Source organism: Siniperca chuatsi, linkage group LG6 (genome assembly GCF_020085105.1).
Source record: "Siniperca chuatsi isolate FFG_IHB_CAS linkage group LG6, ASM2008510v1, whole genome shotgun sequence".
Taxonomy (NCBI): domain Eukaryota; kingdom Metazoa; phylum Chordata; class Actinopteri; order Centrarchiformes; family Sinipercidae; genus Siniperca; species Siniperca chuatsi.
This window is the reverse complement of record NC_058047.1, coordinates 3,911,213-3,937,895: the sequence shown is the minus strand read 5'-3', so window position 1 is coordinate 3,937,895 and position 26,683 is coordinate 3,911,213. Positions and strand designations below refer to the sequence as shown.

The window sequence follows — 26,683 nt, the reverse complement described above, 5'->3', positions numbered from 1 at the left end:
ATTTTTTAATGTGTGTGCATGTTTATGATGTGCAGTGTGTGTGCAGGTGCATGTTTTCATTACTCAGAATGTTTATGCATGCTCATACAGCTGAAATGCTGGAAATTCATGGCTGTAGATGCCAAGGCCTTTGGCCAGCAGCAGCAGATGAAATATTAAGTGGTTCCACTGATTTATGCAGCAAAACTGAGAGTTTGACAGAAGTTGTACTCAACCGTGATGAGGAAACAATGAGGTTCCTGGATAAAATGTACTAGTATACACATACCCACATTCACTGAACACATGACCACCCACCTGTTTACTGCCCATCCACTCACCTCTTCTTTTGGCCGTGTTACACTGAATTTAAAATCAGGCTTTTTAAAGTTTGAGCCTGTTCCATAACCATGTCTCAGCAGGAGCTGCTCTCAGAACAGAGGTTGCCAGCTGTTTCTATCCTTTGGCTACACAATTATTCTTATTCATTAAAACACCAGCCCAGTATCCCTATGAGTTACGATCATGTTGAAAGATTCTGCAGTGCATGATGGTACGCTCAGTGCCAACGTTCAGTGCCAGTGCTGGAAATAGTTTCTCTTTTTATGTAGCGAGGCAACGAATAAGGCTGTGGAGGTCGTAGTAGTAGATGGTCGTGTAGCACATTTGAATTTCATGCAGGAGATTGACGTTCATGTCCCGTTGCAGATAAAAAATTAATGTCTTTTTTTTTTTAACACTAACTATGATCTTCCCCAAAATGTAGTGTGTTTTAGTTGCCTAACCTTAACTATACTTTAACCATACCATAGTTACCATCCACTGATATTGTAGAAATAAATAAATCATAATTTATAAGGTTATTGCTTTGAACACTCAAAACATAACTGAAAGTAATCTGGGGTTTTGCAGGATCATCCAATATCAACACACTGACTGTTGATAGGTTTGTAAAACATTATGCTAACTTAACACCCATTCAGTTTTATTTCACAAAATGCAACAGAAAGTGCGTTTAGCTCTCAAAACCCAGCGAGTTTAAATGGATTGTAACAGTGGTTAGAGCTATTTTGGGCTTATTCAGGCATAACATGTTAATAGGTCTCACCATAACAAGGACAAGGAAATAAAATGGTTGCTTTGCTAAATACCACAAAGTAATTAAAAACAAGTTACCAAGGTTGCTCTGCAAAGTTAAATTACAAAATTACAAAGTTGGCACAGTTGAACGACATGCTTGCGATCAACACAGACCGCCATCCAACATTTTGGAACTGTTGCCTTAAAACGTAAAACTTTTTCTGTTAACTTTGTTGCACTTTGTTTGGAGTCATAACACCTCAGTATTTACCAGTCTAACACTGTAATTCTTTCACTCTCAACCCTCAACTTCCTCCCGCTTTCTCAGGAGGAAGTGGGCTGTCCTTTGAGATGAAGACTTCCTTTAGTGACTCCCACTGCAGCTCCACAGGAAGGGCTGGAGCAAAAGTGTAAGGGCAGAGTTAGTGCACCCTCAGGCACCATCACTGGGATGGATCCATTTAGTTTGGCGGGGGAGGGCAGAGATGGCGGGAAGGGATGTGTAGAATGAGAGAAATTTGAGTGAACAAAACTGAGAGGGAGAATGTGTGAGATACGAATGAAGGAAAGAGAGGGAGGAAGTGAAAAGGAGGGGGGAAGAGAAGGATGGGCATATTTTTATGTACATTCCTAGTGACCAGGAAAATAGAAATTGTTGGTCAATACTGTGGTAGACCACCTTTGGCATCATAATAGTGACTCAACAAGGGACCTGTAGCATCCCAGGTGTTAAAGCCAACTATACAAATATCAGTGCCGCATGCCCAGGCTTCTCCTTTCTATGGATACTGCACTCAAGTTCATCCCAAAGGTGTCTAATAGGATTGATGTCAGGGGCTTATAAGGACAAGGTTATTTACATCAATTCACCTGAAAGTATCTAGGTGTAGCCTTGCTTCTCACTCTTTAAAGACCTGTGATGTTATACTGTATTTTTGTGTTGGCAAGAGTGTTAGGGGTGGGACAAAATCTTCGATTCACATAAGAATTGCGACTCTTATCTTCTGTGATTCTAAATCGATTCACAGATTCCAAAAGAAAGTTTTTTTTGTACATCGTTAATAAAGTTATGTTGTTGGAACAAAGAAGTAGGACCTCAACCGCAAGCGCACAGCGCAGCACCCGGACAGTGTACAGCTCGCCAACACTGAAGTTATTTTGTTATATGGAAGTAGCTAATGAGTGAGCCATCTCGCTTCCTTCTCATCTCTGTTGAGAGTTCCACATGCGCTGCACCGATCGGGCAGGATGTTTACGGCTGTAGCGGCACCGCCAATCATATCTTTCTCAAATCAACGTTTTCTCATGTGAGCTCCGACCACGCTTAGTAGCTTTTCAAAACATCTGGCTATTGACAAGTAGGGAAGTGCTCTACTGAAATGTCAATGACAATGAAAACTGTCAGTTTAACCCTGCCTGGACTGGCAAGTATTTGTTTATTTTACCGCCATCTCCAAACGCCTGCTATTTTTTATTACATCAATTTGCAATTGTTCAAAATTTGTCATTACCAAAAACAAAAAAAAAAAAAAGGTTTTAAATAGGCTGCTGAAAATGTCTGGCCCATCTACATTTCCTGCTTTTAAAATCTGGCCCAATTCAATTTGTAATCGAATAGCCCTGATATAGACCATCCTCTGTTTTACAAAAAAAATTAACCAGTATGTATGTCGCATAGTAAATTACATTTTCATTTAATTTCTCTTATTCAGGCAAAAGACTGTAACATGCTTCCAAATGAATACAGTAAACGTTTTAAAATAAATAATCTGCACATTCCCACAGATGATGCGTACCTTTACACACATTTGTCTGTTCGTCAAACCAGTTAGTTTAACTGTCAGTTATGTTTCATATTGCAAATTCAATGGACTAAAGACATGAGTGACCGGCACACAGAACACTGGGGTAAAAGCCTTAAACTAGTGCCCTCTTTTCTATTTATTGACTTAAGAATCGGTTTTGAATCGAGAATTGATTCTGAATTAAATCGTGACTCCAGGATTTGGAATCTAATCGTTTGTTCCAAAACGTTCCCACCCCTGCTGGATGTACGCTGCTGATCTGCTTGTTTCAGTGGTTGTACTGAGACAAAAGTGCCACCAGTGAAAACTGACAGTGTTGGCTTTTATTGGCCTGTGGGTCACATAGGAGGTCCTCTCTGTCAGCTGTAGCTGTTATAAGTTAACTCTACACAGCTACTGTACCGTTTTAACTTTCTGTGTGTATTTTATAGGGTAAAAGTGCAGACCATAAGAACCTCTCTCGAGAACCTCCGACGCACAGATTTCCATATGTGAAGAATTTGCAAAGGTCAGCATGAACCACTGAAAATGGCCAAACTTCACCACTGCTTTATTATCCGTGTACCCCCTCTGGGTGTCTGACTGAGGAACAATGTGGAACAACAGCCACAAGACTGCAGAGTCCCTGCTGAAAAGCTCCAATACAAACACAACCTCTCTCTCTCTCTCTCTCTCTCTCTCTCTCTCTCTCATAGCCAGGGGTGAGGCATCTGTTTCCTATGCAAGTGGAGGCACTACATTCAATACACACACACACACACACACACACACACACACTCTACTGTTTACACTACTCCTGTCTTATCTTACACATTGGACACATTACAGGAACATTTAAAAAACACACACCTCTGATGGGCTGAGAGATCGTGTGTGTGTCTGTATAAGCTTTATGCTTGTGTGTGTGTGTGTGTGACCATGGAGCGACCATGTGGAATGTTTTGATGACACTGACTGGTAATCGCTTGTCCTTTTCAGTGTCATTTGGCCCTGAGTTTTTGTGTTAATTTTCCTGATGTTATCACCTCAGTATCAACAGGGATGCCGCTCTCATCTGAGCTGGTCTCCCTGCTGATAACACCAGCCAACTTGTCTATGTGTGTGTGTGTGTGTGTGTGTGTGTGTGTGCGAGCGTGCGTGCGTGCGTGCGGATACTGTATTAGGTAGTGGAGTTATGTTTATTGAGCTCTGTGCTCGTGGTGGAGTGTCACAGTCTTATCTGTGTTTGTGTGTTTTGCTGCATGTATGTGTCAGTGTCCATTTTGTCACTGAATCGTGACAGTACCAGCATGATGGTAAAGTGATGTTAGTGGGAACGTATCAGAGAAAATAATACGTTTATATTTATTTTAAGACCACATTGACAAAATTGTAAAATGAAAAACTACAAGGGAAACTCTATAAAAGACTCTTGGACAAAAATATAACTGATGGTAGTTTGGACAAATGGACATGTATTTTTAACTGAGCTGTCATCCAATCAAAATACTGCTCATCCAGTTAAAGCATCATCCAGTTAAACTTCATATTGAAGCATTACAGCTTAATGTTAGTAGAGTTTGCCTTCTTGTCAATCAATTTCAAGCTCGGAAGTTTGCAGCATAGCAGAACATTTTATTTAACACAAATGTTCTCCGTCAGTACGACATCAATGCTGATTTTTCAGCCACAGCAGTGGGTAGAAAAAGTAGAAACAATATACAGTATGGGCACACTTTGCCTATCGCCTTGTACATTTTAACTATAATGTTAATCTTACTGACCTTTAAAAGAATTCCTTTTAATATCAAATCACTGATATGATTGAGATACAAAAGATAAGCTCACATCTTAAAACATGTATGAAAGAACCATCTTACTTTTTTTTTAAATTCAAAATAAAAAAAAAACCCTGAATATTAAATACATACGAAAGAATAAGTAATTGAATTGCAGGACCAAAACTAAAATTCTCAGTTTAAAATCTACCTTAGAGGAAATAAAATTTAAAAAAATGTCAGTTGCTTATTATTAGAATAAAACTAAAATCTAAATCCCTGCCAAAATCAACACACATCATCTAAAGTCATTCTTACAGTCATATTCAAATGTGGTGTCAGAACATAACTGAAGCACTTTGTGTGTGTTATATTCCTTCCCGGTATCAAGTCACTCATCTTTACGTTGCCAATATCCTCTCTCTTCTTTTTTTTTCTCTCTATCTGGCTGTTTATCCTCTATTCATCCAATGTTGCCTCTTCTCTGCTTATTTTTCATGCCACAACTTTATTCTGCCTTCAGTTCATGGCCTTGTTCCTCTTTGTAACCTTCCACGTCACTGTGTTTTTCATCCAACTTTCCGTCCTTTTATCCTTGTAGTACTGACTTTCTTTATGATTACTGTGTTAGACAGTGATGTTTTAATGACGTTATCGAAGCTGGAGGATGAGGCTGGTGGCAGCAGCAGCGGACAGCAGGTGATTGCAGATAACTGATGTGAAAATAAATTCCCACAGGAAACTTGGTGTGTGCCCGTGTGTTTCAGGAAATGGTGAGTGTGTTTGTGTTTGTGTGTGTGTTTCATGGCTCCCTTTGCTCCTGCTGCGGTGGTCAGATAACGTTAATGAATCAATAGTCACTCAAAAGAGAGATAAAGAGGACAGAGGATGGAAGGGGATTTTATCTGTTTTTAAAATATTATGGTGTGCCCATTTCTTGTTTTGTGAAAATGATGAATGCGCAGTTTCCCAGCTGTCCCCAAAGACCCCGACTGTCTCACGACCCTCACCTCTCTCTCTCTCTCTCTCTCTCTCTGTCACCCAGTACTTCATCAGTGTTTCTCAGCATATGAAGATAAGGCTTACCACTTGTCAGACAGCGCTGATACGATTCTGTAAAACCCAGATTTTGTTCAATTCTGACGTTTTTGAACCTTCAGTGCCATTTTCTTTCTCATTCCTTCTATATATGCATACAGCAACTGCTGTATGGAAAAGGTCTGGTTTATGGTCTTGGTTTAAGACTGAAAACAAAATCCGGTTTTCTACATAAAGTACTTTCTACATGAACATTCACCACTCCGACGCCCCCACCCATAGTTTTTGTCCCGCTGCAAAGAGAACACACTACTTCCGTCATTGGCACTGAACATTGGCATTGGACATGAATTGTGTGCTGTGGAATAATATGAATTTAATTCCAAGGGAGACTAGGCTGACATAAAGTACCTACAAGCCCCTGGATACAGAAGAGATTCATTTTCTGATTTATTTTAATATCTGCAAAACAAATTCTCCAAAACGGATTTGTTATTTAACAGCATACATTTTTACATCACTGATTTTCTAAAACATTTTCTCCCGCAGTGATAATTACGTACCACTTGAGCAGAGCTGATAGTGAGTACATACAGGTCCTTTCTGATCCACTTGAGTATTAGACATTTTGACACACAGACCCAAGACACGTGACAATAAAACAAGAAAGTACCTGACCTGATTAGCCAGTATAATTTGAAGCCGGTCCGACTCTGGTCCCAGGTCGGGTCTCTGTTTCTCAGAACCATCTGGACCCATGAAGACCTCTACACTGAGCCGCTGTGAGCCATCATCAGTCTACTTGAGTTAATTGCTGTCATTTGCTTGCTACCTGAAAATGGTGGCACCTTGGAGAAATAGCGGTCAAGAAACTGCCACATCCGGGAAAGATCTTTGTTGCATGTCATCCCTCATTCTGTCCCCAAATTTTGTGATTACCCTCCACTGTTGACTATCAAAAAAGTAAAGAAAATGGCTATTATCTTTTTTTCATCTATTGATTGCAGTGTAACTGCCCTCCAACTGTTAGTGTCAAATGATTACTGGCCTGTAGTCCCTCCCAGACTGCCTAATCAATCCAACATGGCCCTCGTTTCGACAGCAGCCCACAGAGGACCCGTGGCCCCTGCACTTCCATAAATACACTAACAGCTTTCTTAAATATGTGACAAAATACCATTAAAGTTTACAGGCTGGGCGTCTGTGTGCACCCTGCTTTCACCAGGGGAAGAGTAACTCTTCCACCTGCAGTGGAAAATTGAGGAGGAGGGTGAGAGGGAGACTCAAACTGGGCTGCTTTAGTCTTTCACACACACACATTCGCATCTCATACACACACCTGCTCTTGATTGTCCAATTTGTAAGCGATGTAGTGGCCGCAGGGGAGCAGAGAAACAGTAAACAGGCTGATAGCATCTCATATGAGATCACTGCGGCTGGAACTGTATTCTAAGCAGAGAGACTGAGCTCAGCAACATACACATGTTACACACACACACACACACACACACACACACACACACACACACACAGCTGTGAAGAGGAAAGCAGGCATTGTTCTGAGTGACAGACGAAAAGCGGTGGAGCCTTTATGAGCATTTACAAAGTAAACAGAGTCTTCTCGTAGCAGTGCTGCTCCTGGTTTTAGCCTCGAGATCAGGGGTCATGTGCTTCAGGGTCAAAGTTCATACTTAACCCGTCAAGGAAGTCTGGAAATTCAATTCACAAAGAAAGCTTGGATTGACACCTGTACAGTTTACTCACCGCCCCCTTACTGTCTTCCCTGCTTCTGGTTTCTTACTTAAACCTTTTAGTAAGGAAAAAGTGTGACTCACTTTTTTTTTTTTTTACTTCCATTGAATCTCTGACTCTCCTCACTCTTTCCTTTATTTCCTTTTATTCTACAAGCAAACATCGCTCATCTGTTCATCTGGTCTTCCTGATTACAGTTTCCCATGGCTGATTTTGTGGAAAGACTAAAAATATTAAAACTCCCACAGTTCAAACTGCATCTATCTCCTGCTATCAGACTTGCTGTTGCAGCCAATCACATCACACTATCACTGATAACATAACGTACAATTTGCTTCCTGTGTTGTGTGTTATCGCCACGTCACACATACTCTGGGCTTGAGTTCCCTGTTGGAAAAAATGACAAAACACACCTCCTCTTCCGTCCCCCTTGCATTAAGGTCACTGCTTTACATTGTTTAAATTTAAAGTCTATCCGTGCTTTTTTACGTTAGATTGTGTAGTGGCTAGCTGTGGATGGCATGGATGAGTACAGCAGAAGGGGAGCACTCGTATTTGTCTTGTGTGCGGCCCTTATGGACAGTGGCACTCCTTTAGGACACATTCACGTGGCTCTGCCTGTCTTCCAGGACCTTTGTCACCTTTTTTATTAATAAGAGTGATGATAAGATACAATAGCCAACCAGCTTTGAGTTGATGAAGGCATCTTGTCAACTGACTTTTTTCTTTTCTGCAGCGCTTGAGAGCAGTCAGTATGATTGTCCCACTTAGCGTGACCGATTGTAGGCAGCAAGGGAGGGGTTATCATATGACACAGTTTATAGTTTAATTCAGAATTGATTTATAAAAGATTGAGTGATTGATCATACTAGCCTAAATACAACTAAGTTCCCCCCTCACTTCTTCAAGATTGAACCAAAACAGAAATTATTATTGTTCCATGTGAAACACACAGAGATACTAAAACTGAACAACTAATTTGAAGGAAAAATATTGACGAATTATTAGTTATGATAATGAGATAGGTAGAACTTAGGGCTGCAACTAGCAATTATTTTCATTATCAGTTAATATGTCAGTTCTTTTTCTGTTCTATTGAATGCAAAACAAAAACTGAAAAAATCACAATTTCAGTGCCTGAAATACAAAACTGAGAAAAATATCAAATCCTCACATTTGAGATTTTTGGTGATAAATAACTTTAGCAAATGTAAATAATGTTGACAAAATTGTTGATTGATTAATCAATTAAGCAGCCAATTGTTTCACCACTAATAGAGTCGATGCCCTATTCCCCATCCCATCCTGTCGGGGTCCACCATTCCCCTTTGGAATTGTTTTTCACATCGACTGTACACATACTCCATCCCTCTGCAGATTTTTTCCCTCTCTAGGAAGTCAGCACTGTGATATTACAGGCAGTTTGTGGTGCATGGTGAGAGATATATAAGTAAATCTAAACAGTCAGTGGGTCTGTTAAGTTGAGAGGCAGCGTTCACATCGATCTCCTGCTCCTGCTGATGTTTGTTTTTCTTCTTGCCTGTTCTAAGAGGACAAAATAATTAAAATACTTTTCTGGCCCAGCATCACTTGTTCCTCTGCTATTGATACCCTCTCTCTGTCACCCGAGGATGTGTGTGTACATATGCATGTATGTGTCCATATGTGTGCATGCGCGATACTTGGTTATAGTACGTTAAATAAAGTCCAGGACATCTGAAGCGACTATTTTAAACACCTTTCACATCCTCTTTAGCCCCTGTACGCTGCCTATTCATAACCCAGCTACAACAGATTAGCATGTAGCTACTATATTAAAACTAACTTAACTGGTGTCTGTATATGTGTGTGTATGTGTGTGTTCCTGTCCCCCCTTTCCCCCCAAAATGGTTACACACCCACAGCAAATGAGAGGGCTCCTTTGAGAAATGTGTTTCTCATGTTCTCACGGTGTAAAAATGACACTATCACCGAGCTCCAAGAATCAGCAGCTCTGTCCACATTACATGGAGCTGGGCCCAACCTGTGTGTGTGCTGGTGCGTTTATGTGTGTATGTGCATGCATGGGCGATTTAGTGTGCAGTGTGTGTTTTAGGGTTAAATAGTGAATGACTGTCTTTATGGGACCCCTTCCCTTCCTCTGGTGAAAACACGGAAAGATTGTTTACTGAGGACTCACTGTTCATAGAGCCAGAGGTCACAGTCAAGTTCAAGTGTGTGTGTGTGTGTGTGCGTGTGTGTGAATTTGTGGACTTCCCCATGCATGTGGCTATGTTTAGATGTACAAACACACTGATAATATCAAAGGAATGGATGCATGCTTGATTGATGGTATGAACATTAGTTTGAGGTGGGTGATGGATTTTCGTTTTCCCGTCTACATGTTTATATGATCTGTAAGATATTGTTGTGGTACATCACCAAAGCAGGGTGTAAACTCTTAAGTCTGGTGCTATCATATTTAAGTCTTAGCCCAAAAAACATCCTCTAATGTTTTCATCTGCAGTGGTTAGTTTGAAGAACAACGGAAGAAGAGCTGTGCTGAAAGCCAAGATGTCTGATTAAATCACTTACCGAAATGTAATAAATCACGCACAGAAAATCCAACTAGATGACATAGTGACCGCTTATTATCAGAGATCTCACCAAAATATTGAAGAAAGGTATTTGCACCAGAATCAAATGTGTCTGCTACACATGGTAATAAAGCTTTACATTATAGTATTTCCCCAAATTCTGGTGACAAGAAAGAAACAACAGTTTAAAGACAGTAGAAGTCTGGCTAAGAAAGTCCAGTTGTTACGTTTGAATGCTCACAGGAAGAGAGATTTTCTGCCGTTGATGGAAGTTCCAAAGAGTGCATCCTTTGTTTTACTAGTCCCTTAAACAAGCCTGTCAAGTATACATGTGTCATTATAATTAAAATCCTTTGCTTCTAGCTGCAACAAAATCTCATTTTCTGACTTTTAGGATAATGCTTGCTGTGTATGATTACTTAAAGATTACTTATTACACCACACAGGTGTTTTCAGTTGTTCTGGCTGATTAAACCTCTCCTCAGGTTGGAATCGGGCAGCAAGAAAAATTACAAGAATTAATCAGTGTTTGTTATGAGTATTAAAAAAGGGTGATAATTAAATTTTAAAATCAGAAGTTAGTAACACAATTTTTAGCTCAAACTTTGTAGTTGAGCAGTAGCTTAACAAACAATTTATCCGTCTGCTCAGCACTTCTATGCAGCGTCTCCAGCTGTAGTGCAGGTTGCCAGATCTGGGTGATGAGCATAGGCTCTGGTATAGGTCTCTGTACCGGCAAGACCTGGTAACCTCACTGTGATTACAAGACTCTGGAAAGTTACGATATACATCATGTTAATTAGTGAGTTTTAGAGCCTTTGCTAGGTGTGTACCCTAAAACTTCAATTAAAAGCTGAGCCCCAATTAGACACCGACCCCTTTTACTGGCTGGATGTGGCTACACGTTTTGACAAATAAACGCAGGTCTCAATTAGACGCCGGGTCTGGTTTTTATAGAAGTTCTTTGGATGTATAAAACCTCTTAAAGCCCACCGGGTCACCACGTTTAAGCTAGTTCTAAGCTGGTTAGATCACGCATACAAATATAAACGTTTAAACTTTTGTCAATATGGACATGCTACACATTGTGAGATCGGTTAGATTCTCCACAATTCAATCATTCAGTTCATTTTAGTTCAAAGACGGGAAAAAAGTGTTGCCTCCCTACCTTTAAAGTCCGAATATGTATCCATTCCTCGATTATTTATATTCCTTTAGTCCTTAAGGGTCCACCGATCAAATTAATCATTTTTTTTTCTTCATAAAAATGAATCCAAGTTGTGGATATTGTCATGTAAAGTCCATTGCTCACTGTCTGCTAACTTCGTTCGTTCGTTCGTCTCTCTCTCTCTGAGCTAGATCAAATTAATGATTCGTAATTGATATGTTATTTGAAACCCTAATTTTTATACAAGTAATGTACAGTTTAGAAGGACAGACGTGTTGAATTGGCAGTCCCGAGTGGAATAACTAGCTAGGCTATGTGTGAGCAGTGGTAAAGAACCTCAGTCCCAGCTGAGTCGTCCTGCCTAATGGACAGAGAGCAAATAAACATACACTATTTCCCGTTTCTTGTTTTGAGCTTGATTAGATGGATTTTGCATGTATAATAAGCAGCTAAGTTTCATTTTCTCCTAATTTTATTCTGTATTTTCCATCAACAGAAGGTTTCTGAGCAGTTCCTGTCGCAAAAGGACCTTGTTTACTGTAAACTGTGGCAGTCAGAACCTTCTTGCAACATGAAAATACAACAACCTTTGGGTGCAGGGAGACATAAGACTTAGGGTAAAATTGATTAATCTGCTCCTTTTAAAAAGTTTTTTTTTATAGAGATGATTGGGGAAGAATAAATACAAAGAGCCTTAAATACTGTACACTTCTATGTTAAGTTAGGCTGACAGGAGTGATTTTGTCAACTAATGAGTAAAAACCCTCAAAATGTTGGTGTGTTCCTTCAAGTTGTCTTTCCCTTGGACACACAGTCTTGATTTAAAATACTTTGGAGATCCACAAGAAGCAGCAGTGTGTGAAAAAAAATGTTTTGGAGTCACTATGATTGACTGAAATCTCCCTCATCTGTCAGACTTTGTGACCTCTTCAGGGAAACAGGGTAACAGGCTGATGTCTGTGAAAGAGCATCCTCTGAGGCTGACCACTGCTGTGAGGCTCGGCCAGCAGAACACGGTCAGAATGAAACAGACAACGCAGAGGTGTGGTCGTCTCTGCGTCATCCCTGACCATGTTACAGGAGCATGTGCATGTGTCTCTGTGTGCATATGTGCGTTCAGGGTGAAGTCAGACTGTAAATATAGCCTCGTCTGTCTTCGACTCGACGTCCAGACAGCCTGTGTCTGACAGGGAAAAACGCTGCAGTCTCTGACTTTTTTGGTCAAAATACAACAGGAGAGAAGAGAAGGAAGGAGGGAGAGAGGAGGAGGAGAATGAAGAGTGTGCGTATGTGAGTGTGTGTGTGTGTGTGTCGGGGGTGGGGGGGCATCTCTAAAAATAGGGGGCTCGATAAAAGGAAAAAAAGCTATTCTGCTAAAAATCACAGCTCCATAGCAGCCATTTGGATGATGTGTGCTCCCTGAGGTGGAGCCTGGGAAAGTTAGCTGTGCGTACTAGCATGTTAGTGTGTGTGTATGTGTGTGTGTATGTGTGTGTGTATCAATGTGTATGTGTAAATGCAGACCAAAATTGAATGATTGAGGTTCTTACTTGTATTGGGGTTGAAAAAGCAGTCTTGTTTGGGCTAATATGGCCTGGTCTGCCCAGAGTTGTTTGGCCTGGCCTGCTCTAGCCCAGTTTGATTTGGTTTGCCCTGGTAAGGTATGGTTCGGTCTGCTCTGTTTCGTGGTTCTGCCAAATCCACCCCTGACCTTAACTGACTCACTACAAGACCATCAGGGATTTTGGGATGCGGGCGGACAGAAATAAAAAAAAAAAAACCTAGTCCTTATATGAGAAGAGAGATTGTAGTCAGACATCACTGAGTGAAGTCACATAAAATATGTTGGAAAGGAAAAGTAATTTGAACTTTATACTCAGGAACTCCTGGAATGTAACCCAGCAGTCTCCATTTCAGTGCTTTTAATCTGCTTTCCAACTTGATATCTGGACCCTCTGGCTGCTTGTTGGAAGGGTGTAGGCCTTCATTGTGCTAAACTGAGATTCATTTAAATGTTATTTTTAACAGCTGGTTTATCTGTACTGGTTTATAATGTGTGGCAGGACTTAGTCACTGAGCCTCAGACTGAATGTCTCTACAGGCCCAATTTGAGAAACATATGAGTTTTGTGTTGTTACGTTGTTATGGGCGATCACCAGAGGCCAGTGTGCGAACTAAACTATTTATGAGCAGAGCTGCATGTGAGTAGCGGGAAAAACTGTTTAGTGCAACAACATTTTATGAACTAGTCTTGATGTTTTTGTATCAAAAGACCTACTGCACATACTGTATTGTTATTTCAAGGACACTAACTCTATATATGGTTTGTGTGATCCTGTGTAATTAGCTTTGTTCATTGTTCAAGGACATACGTACAGTGAATACATGTTCAGGTGGAACAAGTTATTATTTTGCAGTGAATCTAAAAGTAGAATATATTTGTTTTTGTTTCTGAAATAGTATAACCACAGTATTTTCATTGTTTCTGAAAAATCTCATTATTTTAAAGGTATGAAAATACTGTTGGTTGGCTATAGTGTTCCAAATATTTATTTGTGTATATATATATAATTAGATAAAAAAATATTAACTAAAAATATTTTGGGATATCTTAATTGTACTTCAGTTCTGTTATTTTTCTCTTTTGTTAGGATTAATTTGAAGTATTTGTGATTTAATTTGCTGCAAAGTCTTTTCTGGTGTCTATCAAACGTAGGGCTGAGTATTGTTTGAATTTTTTTTATATATCGGTGCCAGTCTGATACCTCAGATTTGGTACCGACACCAAATTAATACCTTGGTTTGGTGAATATAAACAATTTACTTTTTCTTTCCATTTAACAAAATATGCCAAACTGTTCAGTGTATCACTGTTAATACTGAACTTTACCTAAAAAACCTTCTAAAGTTAGAAAAGTTTCCAAAATTTTTAAATCCAGAAATATCTAATCAAAGAATAAACAGTCTACGAATCTGACCAGTAATTTGATGCCATTCGATGGCAGAATTATCAATTTTCAAAAATACTTAACACTTTTTGATCCTGCAGACTGAAACTGCCTCTCTTCCCCGTCCCACCTACTCTGCTGTGTCAGAATGTTTGTACTGATATGGACTGGGTGTCGGTGTTGTGTTGGCAGTGCTGTGGAGTTGTTATGTGATATGCTGTTTAGAGAGGCAGGGAGGACTCAAATCACCTGGTTTATGAGTTGCCACTTGGCGTATTGATAGTGTTACAAGCACCTTGTCAGAGCCCAGAGGGGAGGTGTGGAGTGTGTGTGTATGAAAAGGTGTGTGTTATGCGTATTACAGCAAAGGCGTTCAAAGAACAAAAGGATCCTTTGAGTGCAGAGTTTCAGAGGAAGCTGTCAGACGTGTCCATTCTTCTCTAATCCGGTGTTTGGGATTATCCTGCACTGTTATGGAATGCTGTTTAACACACAGACAGACACACACACACACTGTGTTGTCAGTCACTCATATGTGACTTCATACACTCTGTTCACTCAAGGATGACAACCATACCCACCTGTCAAATGGCTGTGAGTGTAAACTACCTACGTTATACAGACAGTGTTCGTCCCGCCTCTTCTTTCCAACAGCTCGAAGCCTGGTTGGCTCAAATTACAAACATAATCTACATAAATGCAAACACACGGCATGACAGTGCCCTTCAAACACAGGACAGTTGTATATTTTTAACTTATAAATAAAGGTTAAATTTAAAATGAAATAATATCCCTGTCGAGGTACACTTAACATAATCCCTTAAATGCACCGCAAAGAGACTTGTTGCCGAAAAAACAGGGTTGATCGTGATCAACTCATTGCCAAAAAAATGTGGATGATGATGAAAGACCAAAATGAAATTGAAAGACAGCACCACCGTGTTGTTTCCTGCTAGAGAGTTTACTGCAACAGTTTAAATTGCAGCTCACAATTGCGATGCATTAAGGATGTTAGGTGAGACATTTTTGAAAGCAGCAGTGCTTGAAATTGTCTTTGCACGGTTCAAATTGTGCATTATAGATTAAGTTGCCCTCCATGATAAGTTATTTTGTGTTTTAGTATAGGGAAACATAGTACAGGTATTCTCATTGGCAAATTTAATGTTGTCAGACATCTGAACCACTATAGACGAAATCCGGGTTGTAGTCAGAAGTAAACAAGCCAGCATTACTGCGGTTGCACTTCACTGTTAGCTCGGGTATATCACTGTAATGTATGCAAAGTATTTCACTTGTTAAGCGCTTTTTCCAAGACAAATGTCCAGCATATCTTGTAGAACTTTTTACATAATGAAAGTGTAATCATCGATTGCCTTTAAAATAGAGGTTGTAGTCTCAAAAACTTGAAAGCTAGACTTATTTTCTGGGCTGTTATCAGCTGCTTCAACAATAAACTCTAAACGCTGCTTCAACTCTGTAAAGAAAAAAAAAAGAAAGCAAAACACACAAGCCTTTGCTCCATGAGATCGATTTCAGTCATCTCTGCTGACAATGGACCAACCAGCCCCCACTAAACATCGAACTGTCTGCTAACGCCGGGCCGATAGCGAGCCACCACCCCGCACATCTCCTGCTAGCTGTGTCGTAACAGATTTCACACTAATGTTTTGAGACGGAATAACTTCACATTCACACAGGCTACCTTCTGTTGGTCTCTGCCACCCCAGTAATGGCAGTGGCACTTGAGAGCGCAACACATAAATCAGCCATAAATCAGATTTCTCCATAAAATAGTAATTTGATTATGGCTCATAAATGTTCACCAAGGAGAAAAGTGATTCTGATTACATCACTATTTTATGATGTTAATGTTAATGTTGGCACCTGCACTGTGTAATCGACTATATTGACTTTCAAAATGAATTATCATAAAAATGAGTGCAGAAGACAGAATGTTGATTTCTTAAGATTACTGCTTACAGAGTAAGCAATTGTATGTGTGAATACATACAGTATGTAATAATTTTGGGAAACTGTATTTTGCCTCGTCCACACCATCATGTAAGACCAACGTTTTTATGTATAACCACTTTGGACCACATTATTCCAAGGCTAGGATTTTGGGTGTGAAAAAAGCTGGTTTAGTGTAGATGGAAGGCCAAAGCCCGAAGAAAATTGTGTTTTCAAGTTTAGGTCTTATCCATTGCAGCATCCTTTCATCACAGCTTGCATTATGCTGTACACTTCATTATGCAGTACACTGTACTCTGGAAGAAGTATACAAGTATTTGTCCATAGTATAAGGATAAGATTGGCATTCAACCAGTGGCAAAGTTTTAAAAACTAAAACAGGAGTCAAGATTGAGATCTCTGTAGGAGAATGTAGAGGAAGTAACCCATGGTGTTTGTCATTCTGTGAGTTGTTGTGATGCAAATAAAGCTGTATATGATTAGAAATTTGATGAATTTTAAGTTAAATATAGTGATACGTAAACATCTACAGTAGTAGGAGGTTATCTGGCCTCAGTCTGGTATCAGTCGTTGGGCCTTGGTGATTCTGGAGTCGTAATTTCAATACTATTTGCCTAATCTGAGTACAAGATGGCTGCAGATGATTGCCAGTGTATCAGGGAAGTAGTGGCCTTGATGGATGTAGGTCCGAAAAGACCAGTTGATAACACCAACTTATGACGTACATGAGCGAGACCATGTTTGAGTCCAAATGTGACGTTGGACCGTGATGTGCACGTGTCTGTGCACACGCATATCCACATGAATGTCTTGTATCATAGCTTTGAGTACAGGTCATTAATCTCATTATCAGTGGTATGAGGTGGGGCTGGCAGGCTGGAGCTGCGTCTGTCCCAATTCAAGGCTTCCCACTTTTCTTCTTATTTTTCAGGCTTTAACATTCTTGTCTGGCAGCTGTGCAAGCATGTTGTGGAACCGAGCTGAGAACCTCTTAAGCTGGTAATGATCTGGAAAAGCCAGCTCTGGTCGAGCTCTGTAGTGGGGAATACATGAACCTGCAGCTTCTCCAAAACTCTCAGCGCTACCATCAGGGCCCATGTTTAATTCTGTGAGAATACACTGTCTGTTGGCAAAGCCGCAATGATTCAGACAGACTTAGGTGGTTTTAAGTGATTAGAAATTAAAGGCGGCCAATCGAATTATGCTATACATAGTCTGTTTGAAATTTACAATGTTTAACTTCTGTTTCTTTTTGTGCAGGAATTTGAATGAATCCCTGCATAAGTGCATTTGTGGTTTTATGTAAAAGAGGCTTTGTCATATGTTTGCATGTGTGGGTTAGGCAGAAAGTGTGTGTGTGTGTGTGTGTGTGTGTGTGTGTGTGTTTGCGTGTTGTGTGCATTTGCCCACATGTGGATACCCGTGTCCACATGCATCTGTTTGTGTGTGTGTGTGTGTGTGTGTGTGTGTGTGTGTGTGTGTGTGTGTGTGTGTGTGTGAGAAACCCTGGGGTTAATGGCATTAGCAGGCAGTGATTGGGGCTGATGGCTTTCTGCGGCCATAATAGCAGCTCCATTAAGTGTTTACTGTGAGCCATTCCACATGTCAGCTGTAGTCAAGCAGCCAGAGACGGAGGACTGAGGGTCCATAACAGCCTGGGACACTGGGAGGGAGGCGAGACTCAGAGGGGGAAAGGGGAGGATGAAGGGGTCAGCTGGCTGCAGAGGAGGGAGGTCTAGATAAGTCATCATTTAAGCTGTGGTTTGGAGTGTGGTTTGTTCTTTTTTGTATAACAGAAAACATCCACTTTGTGTCTTTGAGCAGGACACTTATTTATTTATTCTATCTATTTGGAGATGCTGTTCTGTAATAGCATCAAGGACAAATGAATCTACAGGGACTGATAAAGTATTACATTCTCACATTAGCAGATGTTAGGCATAAGCAATAAAGAGCTTAGGTCCTGAAGCAGCATGTTTGCAGCCGTTGGTATCACAGTGGTCAGAGTGCACTGTGTGACCTATACAGGAGTATTCTGAATCAGCAGGCTGCCTTTGGTTTGTACCAGGGATTTTCCCGCAGTCTAGTAGCTTTGGTTGTGCTCTATCTGACAGAGGCATATGGAAAGGATTAAATATAATACACTTTAAGAAAAAAAAAGACGTGGCAGCCACCACAGCTGAATGCTCAAGCAATGAAAACTTCTACTGTATTAAAGTGACTGTTTCTGTTTTTTTCCAGAAATTTGCATCCTCAAATTTGGTGATTTGTGAAGAATTGATGCTTTTTTCTATTTGATGTAAAAAGCAAAATAAAAATTGTGACTACTGTTTAAAGCCATGTTTTATTTTGAAAATGACAGTACCATTAAGGAGATACAAAAGCTTATAGACTTATAGAAGTATATGTTACAGCAAGTTTCCTTGATTGATAGTGGTTTCAGCTTATGACTTTCAGCTAGAGACGGGGTTCAAAAGCATTTAATTTGTTTACAGGCCTAATTTAAAAACTATTTTGATTTTTTTTTTTTGTTGTCATTTTTGACTCATTTTGTTTGAAGAATCAATTGTTTAATTTATGTTTCATGGCTGTCTTTTAACATCTTGGGACCAGTGTTGACAAAAACTAAATGATTACATAAATGTAGACAAGGTATGGATCAAATCTAGCATGGTATCTAATTTTGTATCAAAATTTCGATCGATATTGTAATTATAATACATTTTATTGAAGTTCAATTTACAAATTGTTTATGGATGAAATAGCTGGTGGAAATGTATTTTTGACTGATTTTTGAAATATCTGATCAAGATACTTCATCACATTGGTGTGAAAATCCTGCAAATCAAATATAAACAGTCCTACTCATTGATTTGCAATATATATTGCCCAACCCTAATTTAATAATAAGAAATTAGTTAGACTTAGCAACGAAGCGTAACAAATTTTGGCAAACACAGCATTTGAACTTTGGACACCAGGTTTCCCCCTGTGTGTGTCAGAATATAATTCAGGTGAAGGGGTTGTGGGTGGTTGCAGGGGTCAGTATCTGTCTCTTAGCTAGAGTCGAGTGTGGAGTGTGTGATGGGGGTCATTCTGTGGCCATGTGAACAGGAAGGTGCGGGTTCAGTGTGAAGGGGCGAACCTCTGAGCTGTTTATCAGATAGCTAATGAAGCAGAGCAATCCTGAGGGAGGGAGGAGGGGCAAAAGGCAAATGAAATGGGGCAAAAGGTAAAAGGAGGAAGGGAAAGAAGGGTGTGCTGATGTAAAAGACTTTGAGAAACAGTTGAAAGTTAAATGTGGGAATACCCGCAGTGAAGCCAGTACTCTCCCCTTAGCTGTTATCGCGGGGTGAGAGGAATGAACCACAGTCTCCCATGATTTCACTGAACTTAATTCCCACGACAACGAGCAGAAAAATACACATCATATTATTGATCACATTTCCTGGTTAAAAAATCAGCAGAGGCCATATCACTCAGCTCCTGTCATAAACATTTTCTCTGGCTGCGAGAGAAGCCGAGCTGTGTTCCCAACTCCCATCATCACAGCCATCCAGTTTACTACAGGCCTCACATTCATCAGTGTGGTCCGCAGGAAAAGCGAATGAGCCTGCTTCATTACAAGTTCAAATAATCAGCCAGTCAGATGATCAAAACAGTATTACAGTGTAGATGTCAGTGTTTGATATTTCACTGTTCCCAGTGATAATTAATCCCACTCACATCGAGAAAGGAATAATGGCAGAATGTGAATTTACCTCTGGTTAAATTCTCAGGCTTGATCTATGGTCTGTATTGTTTGTTTTCTTAAATATTGTAGTGTAATATGTCAGGCTGCAACTAATGATGTTGTTCATTTTTTGATTAAGTGTTTGATCTAGAAAATGGCCAAACCCCAGATATTCCAAGATATATAGGAGTATATAGCAGGGAAAAGCAAAACTTTTAGAAGCTGAAATGTCGACTTATGTTTGCCATTTTGCTTGAAAAATGTATTAAAAGATTAAGTAACATTGATCTACAGGTGGCGGTAACACGCCAAGATATGCAGCAATGCTCCAGCAAAGGCAGGGAAGAAGAAGAAGAATGCAAGCTAGTAAACATCGAAGTGAAAAATGCTGGATTTAAAGTACTTAAAATCAGCTTTGCAGATGTTTTATGAGGAAGGAAATGCACTCGACAGGTTTGTTAGACCTCAAGGATACACTGAATGTAAATAGAACTTTTGTTTGTTTACAAGAATATATATATATATATATATATATATATATATATATAAATATAATTTAACCCCTGATGAACACACCAGATTCTCACACCGCTACATAAACCAATAAAAGCCCTTCTGTGTACGACTGACAGCGGAACAAACAAATCGAAGCATGGCGGTGTAGTCCCTCATTCGTCCAGGAGTGTTCTATCGTAGAAAAGGTTTCAGTCGTAGTCATCTGGACACTGTTTAAATCGAAGCATGTTAATTTTTCCACAACCAGAGCGCCATCTGAATCTGTGTTTCCCATTGCTTCCCCGTTTTGTGCTTGTTCGATTCAGATGGCGCTCTGGTTGTGGAAAAATGAACATGCTTCAATTTGTTTGTTCTGCTGTCAGTTATACACGGAGGTGCTATTATCGGCTTATGTAGCGGTGTGAGAATCTGGTGTGTTCATCAGGGGCCAGAGGGTGAGAGGTCAGGCTCAAGGGAGCCATCGGCCTTGAGCGGTCAGGTGACCCTGAACGATCCTGAGATAGGACGGCCTTGCCTCCCAGAGGGAGCATTCCATCACTCCTGGAGTGTGTGTTTGCGTGTATGTATGAGTGTGTTTCAGAGCAGGCATGTGCTTATACAATACCACAATCCGCACATACAGTACTTTACTACACAAGAGTGTCACAACATACCTTTTTGAGGTGAGATAGGCTAATTAGTGGCATCTTTTTTTGCAGCAGGACAAAATATCAGTTGCGTGTTCTGTCAGTCTTTCTGATTGACACTTTGCCATTTTGACAGGTCAAAATGTTTTGATTATACAAGAAAGATCATAAAAAATCTGAAGGGAACGCAGAATCTGCTAAATGTGCAGAGGGAGACAGCCAGCTTCTGCTCCGTCCAACTGTATCACATAAAACATCCTGATGTGGCTGGATGGAAAACACACACACACACACACAATTTAATACAAATTCAAGTAGAGCACATAAACTGTGCTGATGTGCTCCTCTGAGAGCGAGACAGGCAAAATGCAAAAGTCATCTGAGTAGAGACGAGTGGCAACCAACTCCACTCCTATCCACCTTTCTGCTGTAGAGAACAGACAGCAACGGTGAGTGGCTGGACACATTCACATTTATAGGCCAGAACAGAACTAGTGGTTAACAGTGTGGCTAAAACTTCATTGCACAAGTAGTTGCCAAGAATCCGAACCAGAAATACATAAGAACTGAAATCAATAAGCAGAATCAGAATAAACTCAAAATCATACTGTATATAACACTTTAAACATGTCTATGCTCCAGTCCTGATTTCCGATGTTAGCATTTGTCTGTCTGTCTTTGTGTCCTCGGCGAGTCTCTTCTAATCAGGCTAGACTTGCCAGAGGTCAGCAGCTCTGACCTGCTGGCTCTGGTTCACCATAAATATTATGGAACCACGCACAGACGCCCTTGCTGGCTGTTTAATATAGTGCTGGATCCATTAAGGGACCCAGACTATCAGCTTTCACTGGGGTATATAGGCTAATAATAATACTGCCTGCACAGTGTAGTTGGAAATAGTGAACACAAGTCAGAACTGGATGCTGCCTTACTTTTATTTCTGGAAGTTTATCATCTCCTTAACTTTGCTATTAACTTTTCATCTGTCGTATGGTGTCGTTTTAAGATGTTGGACCATGTCAGTTGTTTTTTAATCTGTTTGCGTGCATAGGTGCATGTGCATTCATGGCCACGTGTGCGTTTTTGTGTGGCAGCACAGTGGGCCTGTGGGAGTGCTCTGTCCTCCTTTCCCACGGTATTTGTCCCATGAGCCCCTGCGGTGACGTCAGGACAGAGGTACGGGCGACTGCCCCGCTCAGAGGTCGCAGGTTCACTTCCTGTCTGTCAGGACCAAGTTGGGCAGGGTCCAGTGTGGAACGCTGAACTGTCTTTGTGATCTCTCAGTGGTTTAACCTCTCTGTCTCTGTCTCTGGCTCTGTCTCTGTCTCTTTCAGGCTATGTGGCTGATGCTGCAACAGGAGGAGCCAGAGGATTTTGTCATAGCGACGGGGGAGGTGCACAGTGTGAGGGAGTTTGTGGAGGAGGCCTTCAAACATGTGGGGAAGACCATTGTGTGAGTACACACACAAACACAGATGCAAGTACACAATCCTATTTCAGACATCAATTCCATAAATGTTTTGGCAGTTTCACATGTCTGTATCACGCTTAAATAAGCCCTCGAGTCACTTTTCCGTAAAAGTAAAACAATCATCGGACGGACCTACCAACATTTTTATAACACTTCCAACGCGGTTCCAGTCTGAACTGAATACTGTCACATTAACTTAAAGGTCACAGTGTGCACTCATACAGATACTCAATGCGCAGTTGGCCTTTTCTTAAGAGCACTGTAATAAATTTGTCATTTAATTATCATTTCTTATTAAAAATTAGATAAAATAAACCTAACAAGCCACAAAATAATGTGGATGAGCCCATTTAAATATATAGAGGAGATGGCATCACATAAAACGAGGCTATAAAATAAAATTATTATAAATATTAAAAAAAATCGAGGAATATAACATGTTAATAACATGGGTTATTAATTTGCAAAATAAGTTAAACAATTCTTCCCCGTTGCATCCTGTGAGAGGACCGAGAACACTCTTCCTCTTTCATATTATTATTTTCCAACTCCATGCTGTTTTCCTATAGTGCCACTGCTCGCCCTCATATACCAGATACCAAATATCACACACTGCAGCTCTCTCCGTAACGGTTCTGTCATGTTTGAATAGAGCCATCACGGAACATTTATGGACAGATGAAGCCAGCAATGTTACAGGTCTGAAAGAGGCTATATTGTGGAAACTCCTGTCTCCCATTCAGTGCCACATTTCAGTCCCCTCCTCTGTCTCACCTCTCATTCACCTCCCTCATGTGTCCTGGAAGACGTTGACATGTTGGTGAAGGTGTGTGTGTATGTTCGCAGTGCCTTGTTGTGTTGATCTCAGAAAAAAGACAGGTGACATGTTTTGTCTGCACTAGCTGTTAAAGAAACAAACTGCACAAGAAATAATCAGGGAGACAGAGGAACGGACAGCTGAGCCTTCCAGCAGCTGTGGGAAAATGTTCCTTCCTGCTAAGATTTGTGTCTTTCCAGGTGGGATGGCAAGGATGAGAAGGAGGTTGGCCGTTGCCAGGAGACAGGGGTGGTACATGTGAAGGTGGACCCAAAATACTTCCGTCCTACTGAAGTGGTAAGTCAGGTTTCTCCCTGTGTTTGTGTTTTGTACGTATGTGTTGTTTATCATGTAGTGGCCTTGATTTGGTTTTACTACTCTTTGTCAATGACCATTTTAAGCATTAATATCTTCTTAATGGAACAATGTTTTTCAAACTTGCTACAAACACACATATTAGGAGGACTGAAATGAACTATTTTATATATTATGTACTTAACCTAACCCAATATAGTCATGGTGTTAATGGCTCCGGCATTCAGCTGTCTTTGATGGAACTTAATGCAAGTCCACTTTAGCTGCGTTAACTGCATTAGCTGGCACAATATCCATTCACTGGCTTTGAAAAAGCTAGTAAGTGGATCAAGATTATTTAGTTAAATATGCTCCTTTATTTTAACATAACATAAGATGCATTTAGCTATAAAATAGTTGTTTTCCAGTAGTCCTGGTGGTTGAGTGGTTTAAGATGCGTGCTATGTAACCAAGACCTCCTTTTTTCGAATCCATCATCCCCTCTCGCTCCCTGTTTTTCTTATCTCTGTACTGTCATACTATCAAATAAAGGCTAAAATGCCATAAAAATGTTTTTCTTTTATACTTTTTTTAATGGGTGATGAGGAGTAATACACATGACCCCCTCTCACTTTGAACTCTTTCTTTTACACCTAGTGAATGGCTTGAACACCTACAGTCTCTGGCTACAGCTACAGCCGGGTGGACAGCAGCTGTCCTAGTCATATGTGTGTTTGTTGTCACTGTTGACATTGCCTTGAGTGAGCCCATAACTGACAGAACGCCATGATCTTCACACTTGTACGGAAACAAAAGGGTTTTTCTGCAGCCCAAGCTAATTGCCACTATATTACTGATAACTTAGAGGACAATGCTGGTAGTTTTGCACGTTTTAGCCAATTATTTAGCACACATTTCCTGTTCCATATGCCTGACCTTAACATGAATGTAACATGTTTTCTCGGCATGTATCTGATTGCCGGTCATTGTATTTGGGACTATACACTTATCAGCCATAACAGTTGACAGCCCCAGGCTGCTTATTGTATGCTTTTAAACAGCTGGAAACAAGCCAGTCCGCCTCTTTAAGAGTAATGTAGGCTGCATCCTGCCAGTTGGTGCTCATATTCAGCAAGCAACCTTAAAAAAATGTTTAATAGTTTTAGTTTTAATAGTGAGGGCGTGTGTTGGAATGACTCACTCAGCTGCTTCGATAGCACAGGAGAAAAGTATCTGTCTTTTTTTATTAGCTTGTGCCTGTAGCCGAGTTTTTAACAGCTGTGAGCATCCAAACCGAAAAATGAGCCATCATATTATCCCTCCATCTCTCTCTAGGTGTGAAGTGTCTCTGATATTCGGGAGGTCTTTCTTTCATCACTGTGGCTTGGGGGTATTGTGGCTGCTCCCCGGGGAGGGTGTAGGGTTACCCAGGGGTGTTGTGGCCCAGATTAGCTGTCAGGTTCTCAGTTTAAAGCCAGGAACGCCCCTCTGCTGAGCTTTGGCCTGGCGAGATTAGAGCAGAGATCCAGTTGAGTGACGGCGGAGGATTAGCAAGGAGGCCCCCGCTGACTGAGTGCTGAGGCGATGGAAGCAGTGTTCACACACCTGGGCCTGTATTCTTTGTGCATGTCAGCTCATTCATTCAAGGTCTTAACCTTGAATCCACACTGAAAACTACTGTAGACACTGGTCAAATCAGCAAAGAAACAGGTCAGTATCTTTCACAAGAGCTTGTGTGATACATCAACAAATGGCCAATACTTTTGATAGAGTGCAGGTAAACATCTGCCTACAGACTTAATCTGCTAATGAAATTTGTGAAGACAGCTTTGAAAGGTTTCAACATCCTGCCAGAACAACATGAAAAAGCTTCTGTGACGATCTGTTGGTGAATTTGCGAGATGCCAAATGTTCTATTTGAACTATATTTTATTGATTAAGGGACCAGAAAAATATAGAAACCCTTGTACACTGTCAAGCAATCCAATACAACAGCCTTGTAATATATCCACCCTAATGGAAGTATTGCTTCATTTAGCCCTATTTTGGAAGTTACTGAGGAGGCTGCTGGAGTTTGCGGCGTTGTTGTTGTATTGGATTTCATCATACGTTAAGGTGTTTTCTAATATTTTGCTGCTCCTCCTCCTCCTTTATTTACCACATTAGGGTTTCAGCTAACAATTAGTTTCATTATTGATTAATATGTTGTTGTTTTTAATAACTGATTAATCGTTTAGTCTATGTAATGTCGTAAGAAAATTCGTAAAAATCCAACTGCCCAACCAACAGGGGGCGACTGTGGCTTAGTGGTAGAGTGGGTCGTCCACCAATTGGAAGGTCGGTGGTTCAAGCCACAAGCAACTTCTTTGAACTGATGAGCAGTTGGCACCTGCCATCAGTTTATGAATGTGCGTGAATGGGGTTTGTAGTTGAATAGCTTTGAGTAGTCGGAAAAGACTAGACTAGAGGCAAAACAGAGAAAAGCAGAAAATCCTCGAACAAGCAAATGTTTTTTTGATTAAACATGTCTGAGTTTGCATTGGTTTTTCCAAGTCAAAAAAGTTTCAAACTTTCCAGTTTTTCAGTGAATGAAGTTGAATAACCAGCAGTATCTATTATTGGAACATGTGTAGCTCAGAGGGAACAGAGAGTAAAAATTGCAGGGATAACGAGAAGAAAACGGTTCAGTTACAGTGGGCGATTTCCCTGCTCTGTCTCACTGTCTCTGTATTTCTGTGGTAGGGATTAAAGAGACTGAAGAGTGTTTAACCTCTGACCCCTTCAGACAGGAAGTGACTGACACCGGGCTCACAGCTCAGCATTGTGGCTCTCCTGAAGTGGAAATACCTGTCATCAAGTGTATGTGTGTGCATTAAGAATTCAGCTGACTCAGACTCTTTCGGTGTTGTGTTTGCTGTTTAGGTGCAAGAAAATTTGGATCTGTGTGGGGCCTGTGTGCAGATCTGTGTGTGTGTGTGTGGCTGTGCGTGATAGGAGTGAGTCCTCGGGCTGTGTGCTAATATATATGTAATTTATCATTATCCCTGTCAGTGTGTGTGTCTGACATGAGCTCATTTATCTCCCCACACCCTTGGGACAGAGGCGAGCAACCAGGGAGGGGTGTGAGGGGGTTAAATATGCAGGTGTGCTTC

The 26,683-nt window shown here is 40.6% G+C and overlaps 1 protein-coding gene across 1 annotated transcript in view; it reads left to right on the top strand.

The window, feature by feature from the left end:
• Positions 1-26,683, top strand: part of gmds (GDP-mannose 4,6-dehydratase) — a 173,713-nt gene that overhangs the window by 110,929 nt on the left and 36,101 nt on the right. The window contains exons 8-9 of the mRNA XM_044201037.1: positions 22,284-22,402; positions 23,438-23,534. Of these exons, the coding sequence (XP_044056972.1) occupies positions 22,284-22,402; positions 23,438-23,534 (216 nt within the window). The remainder of the gene's footprint in view (positions 1-22,283; positions 22,403-23,437; positions 23,535-26,683) is intronic.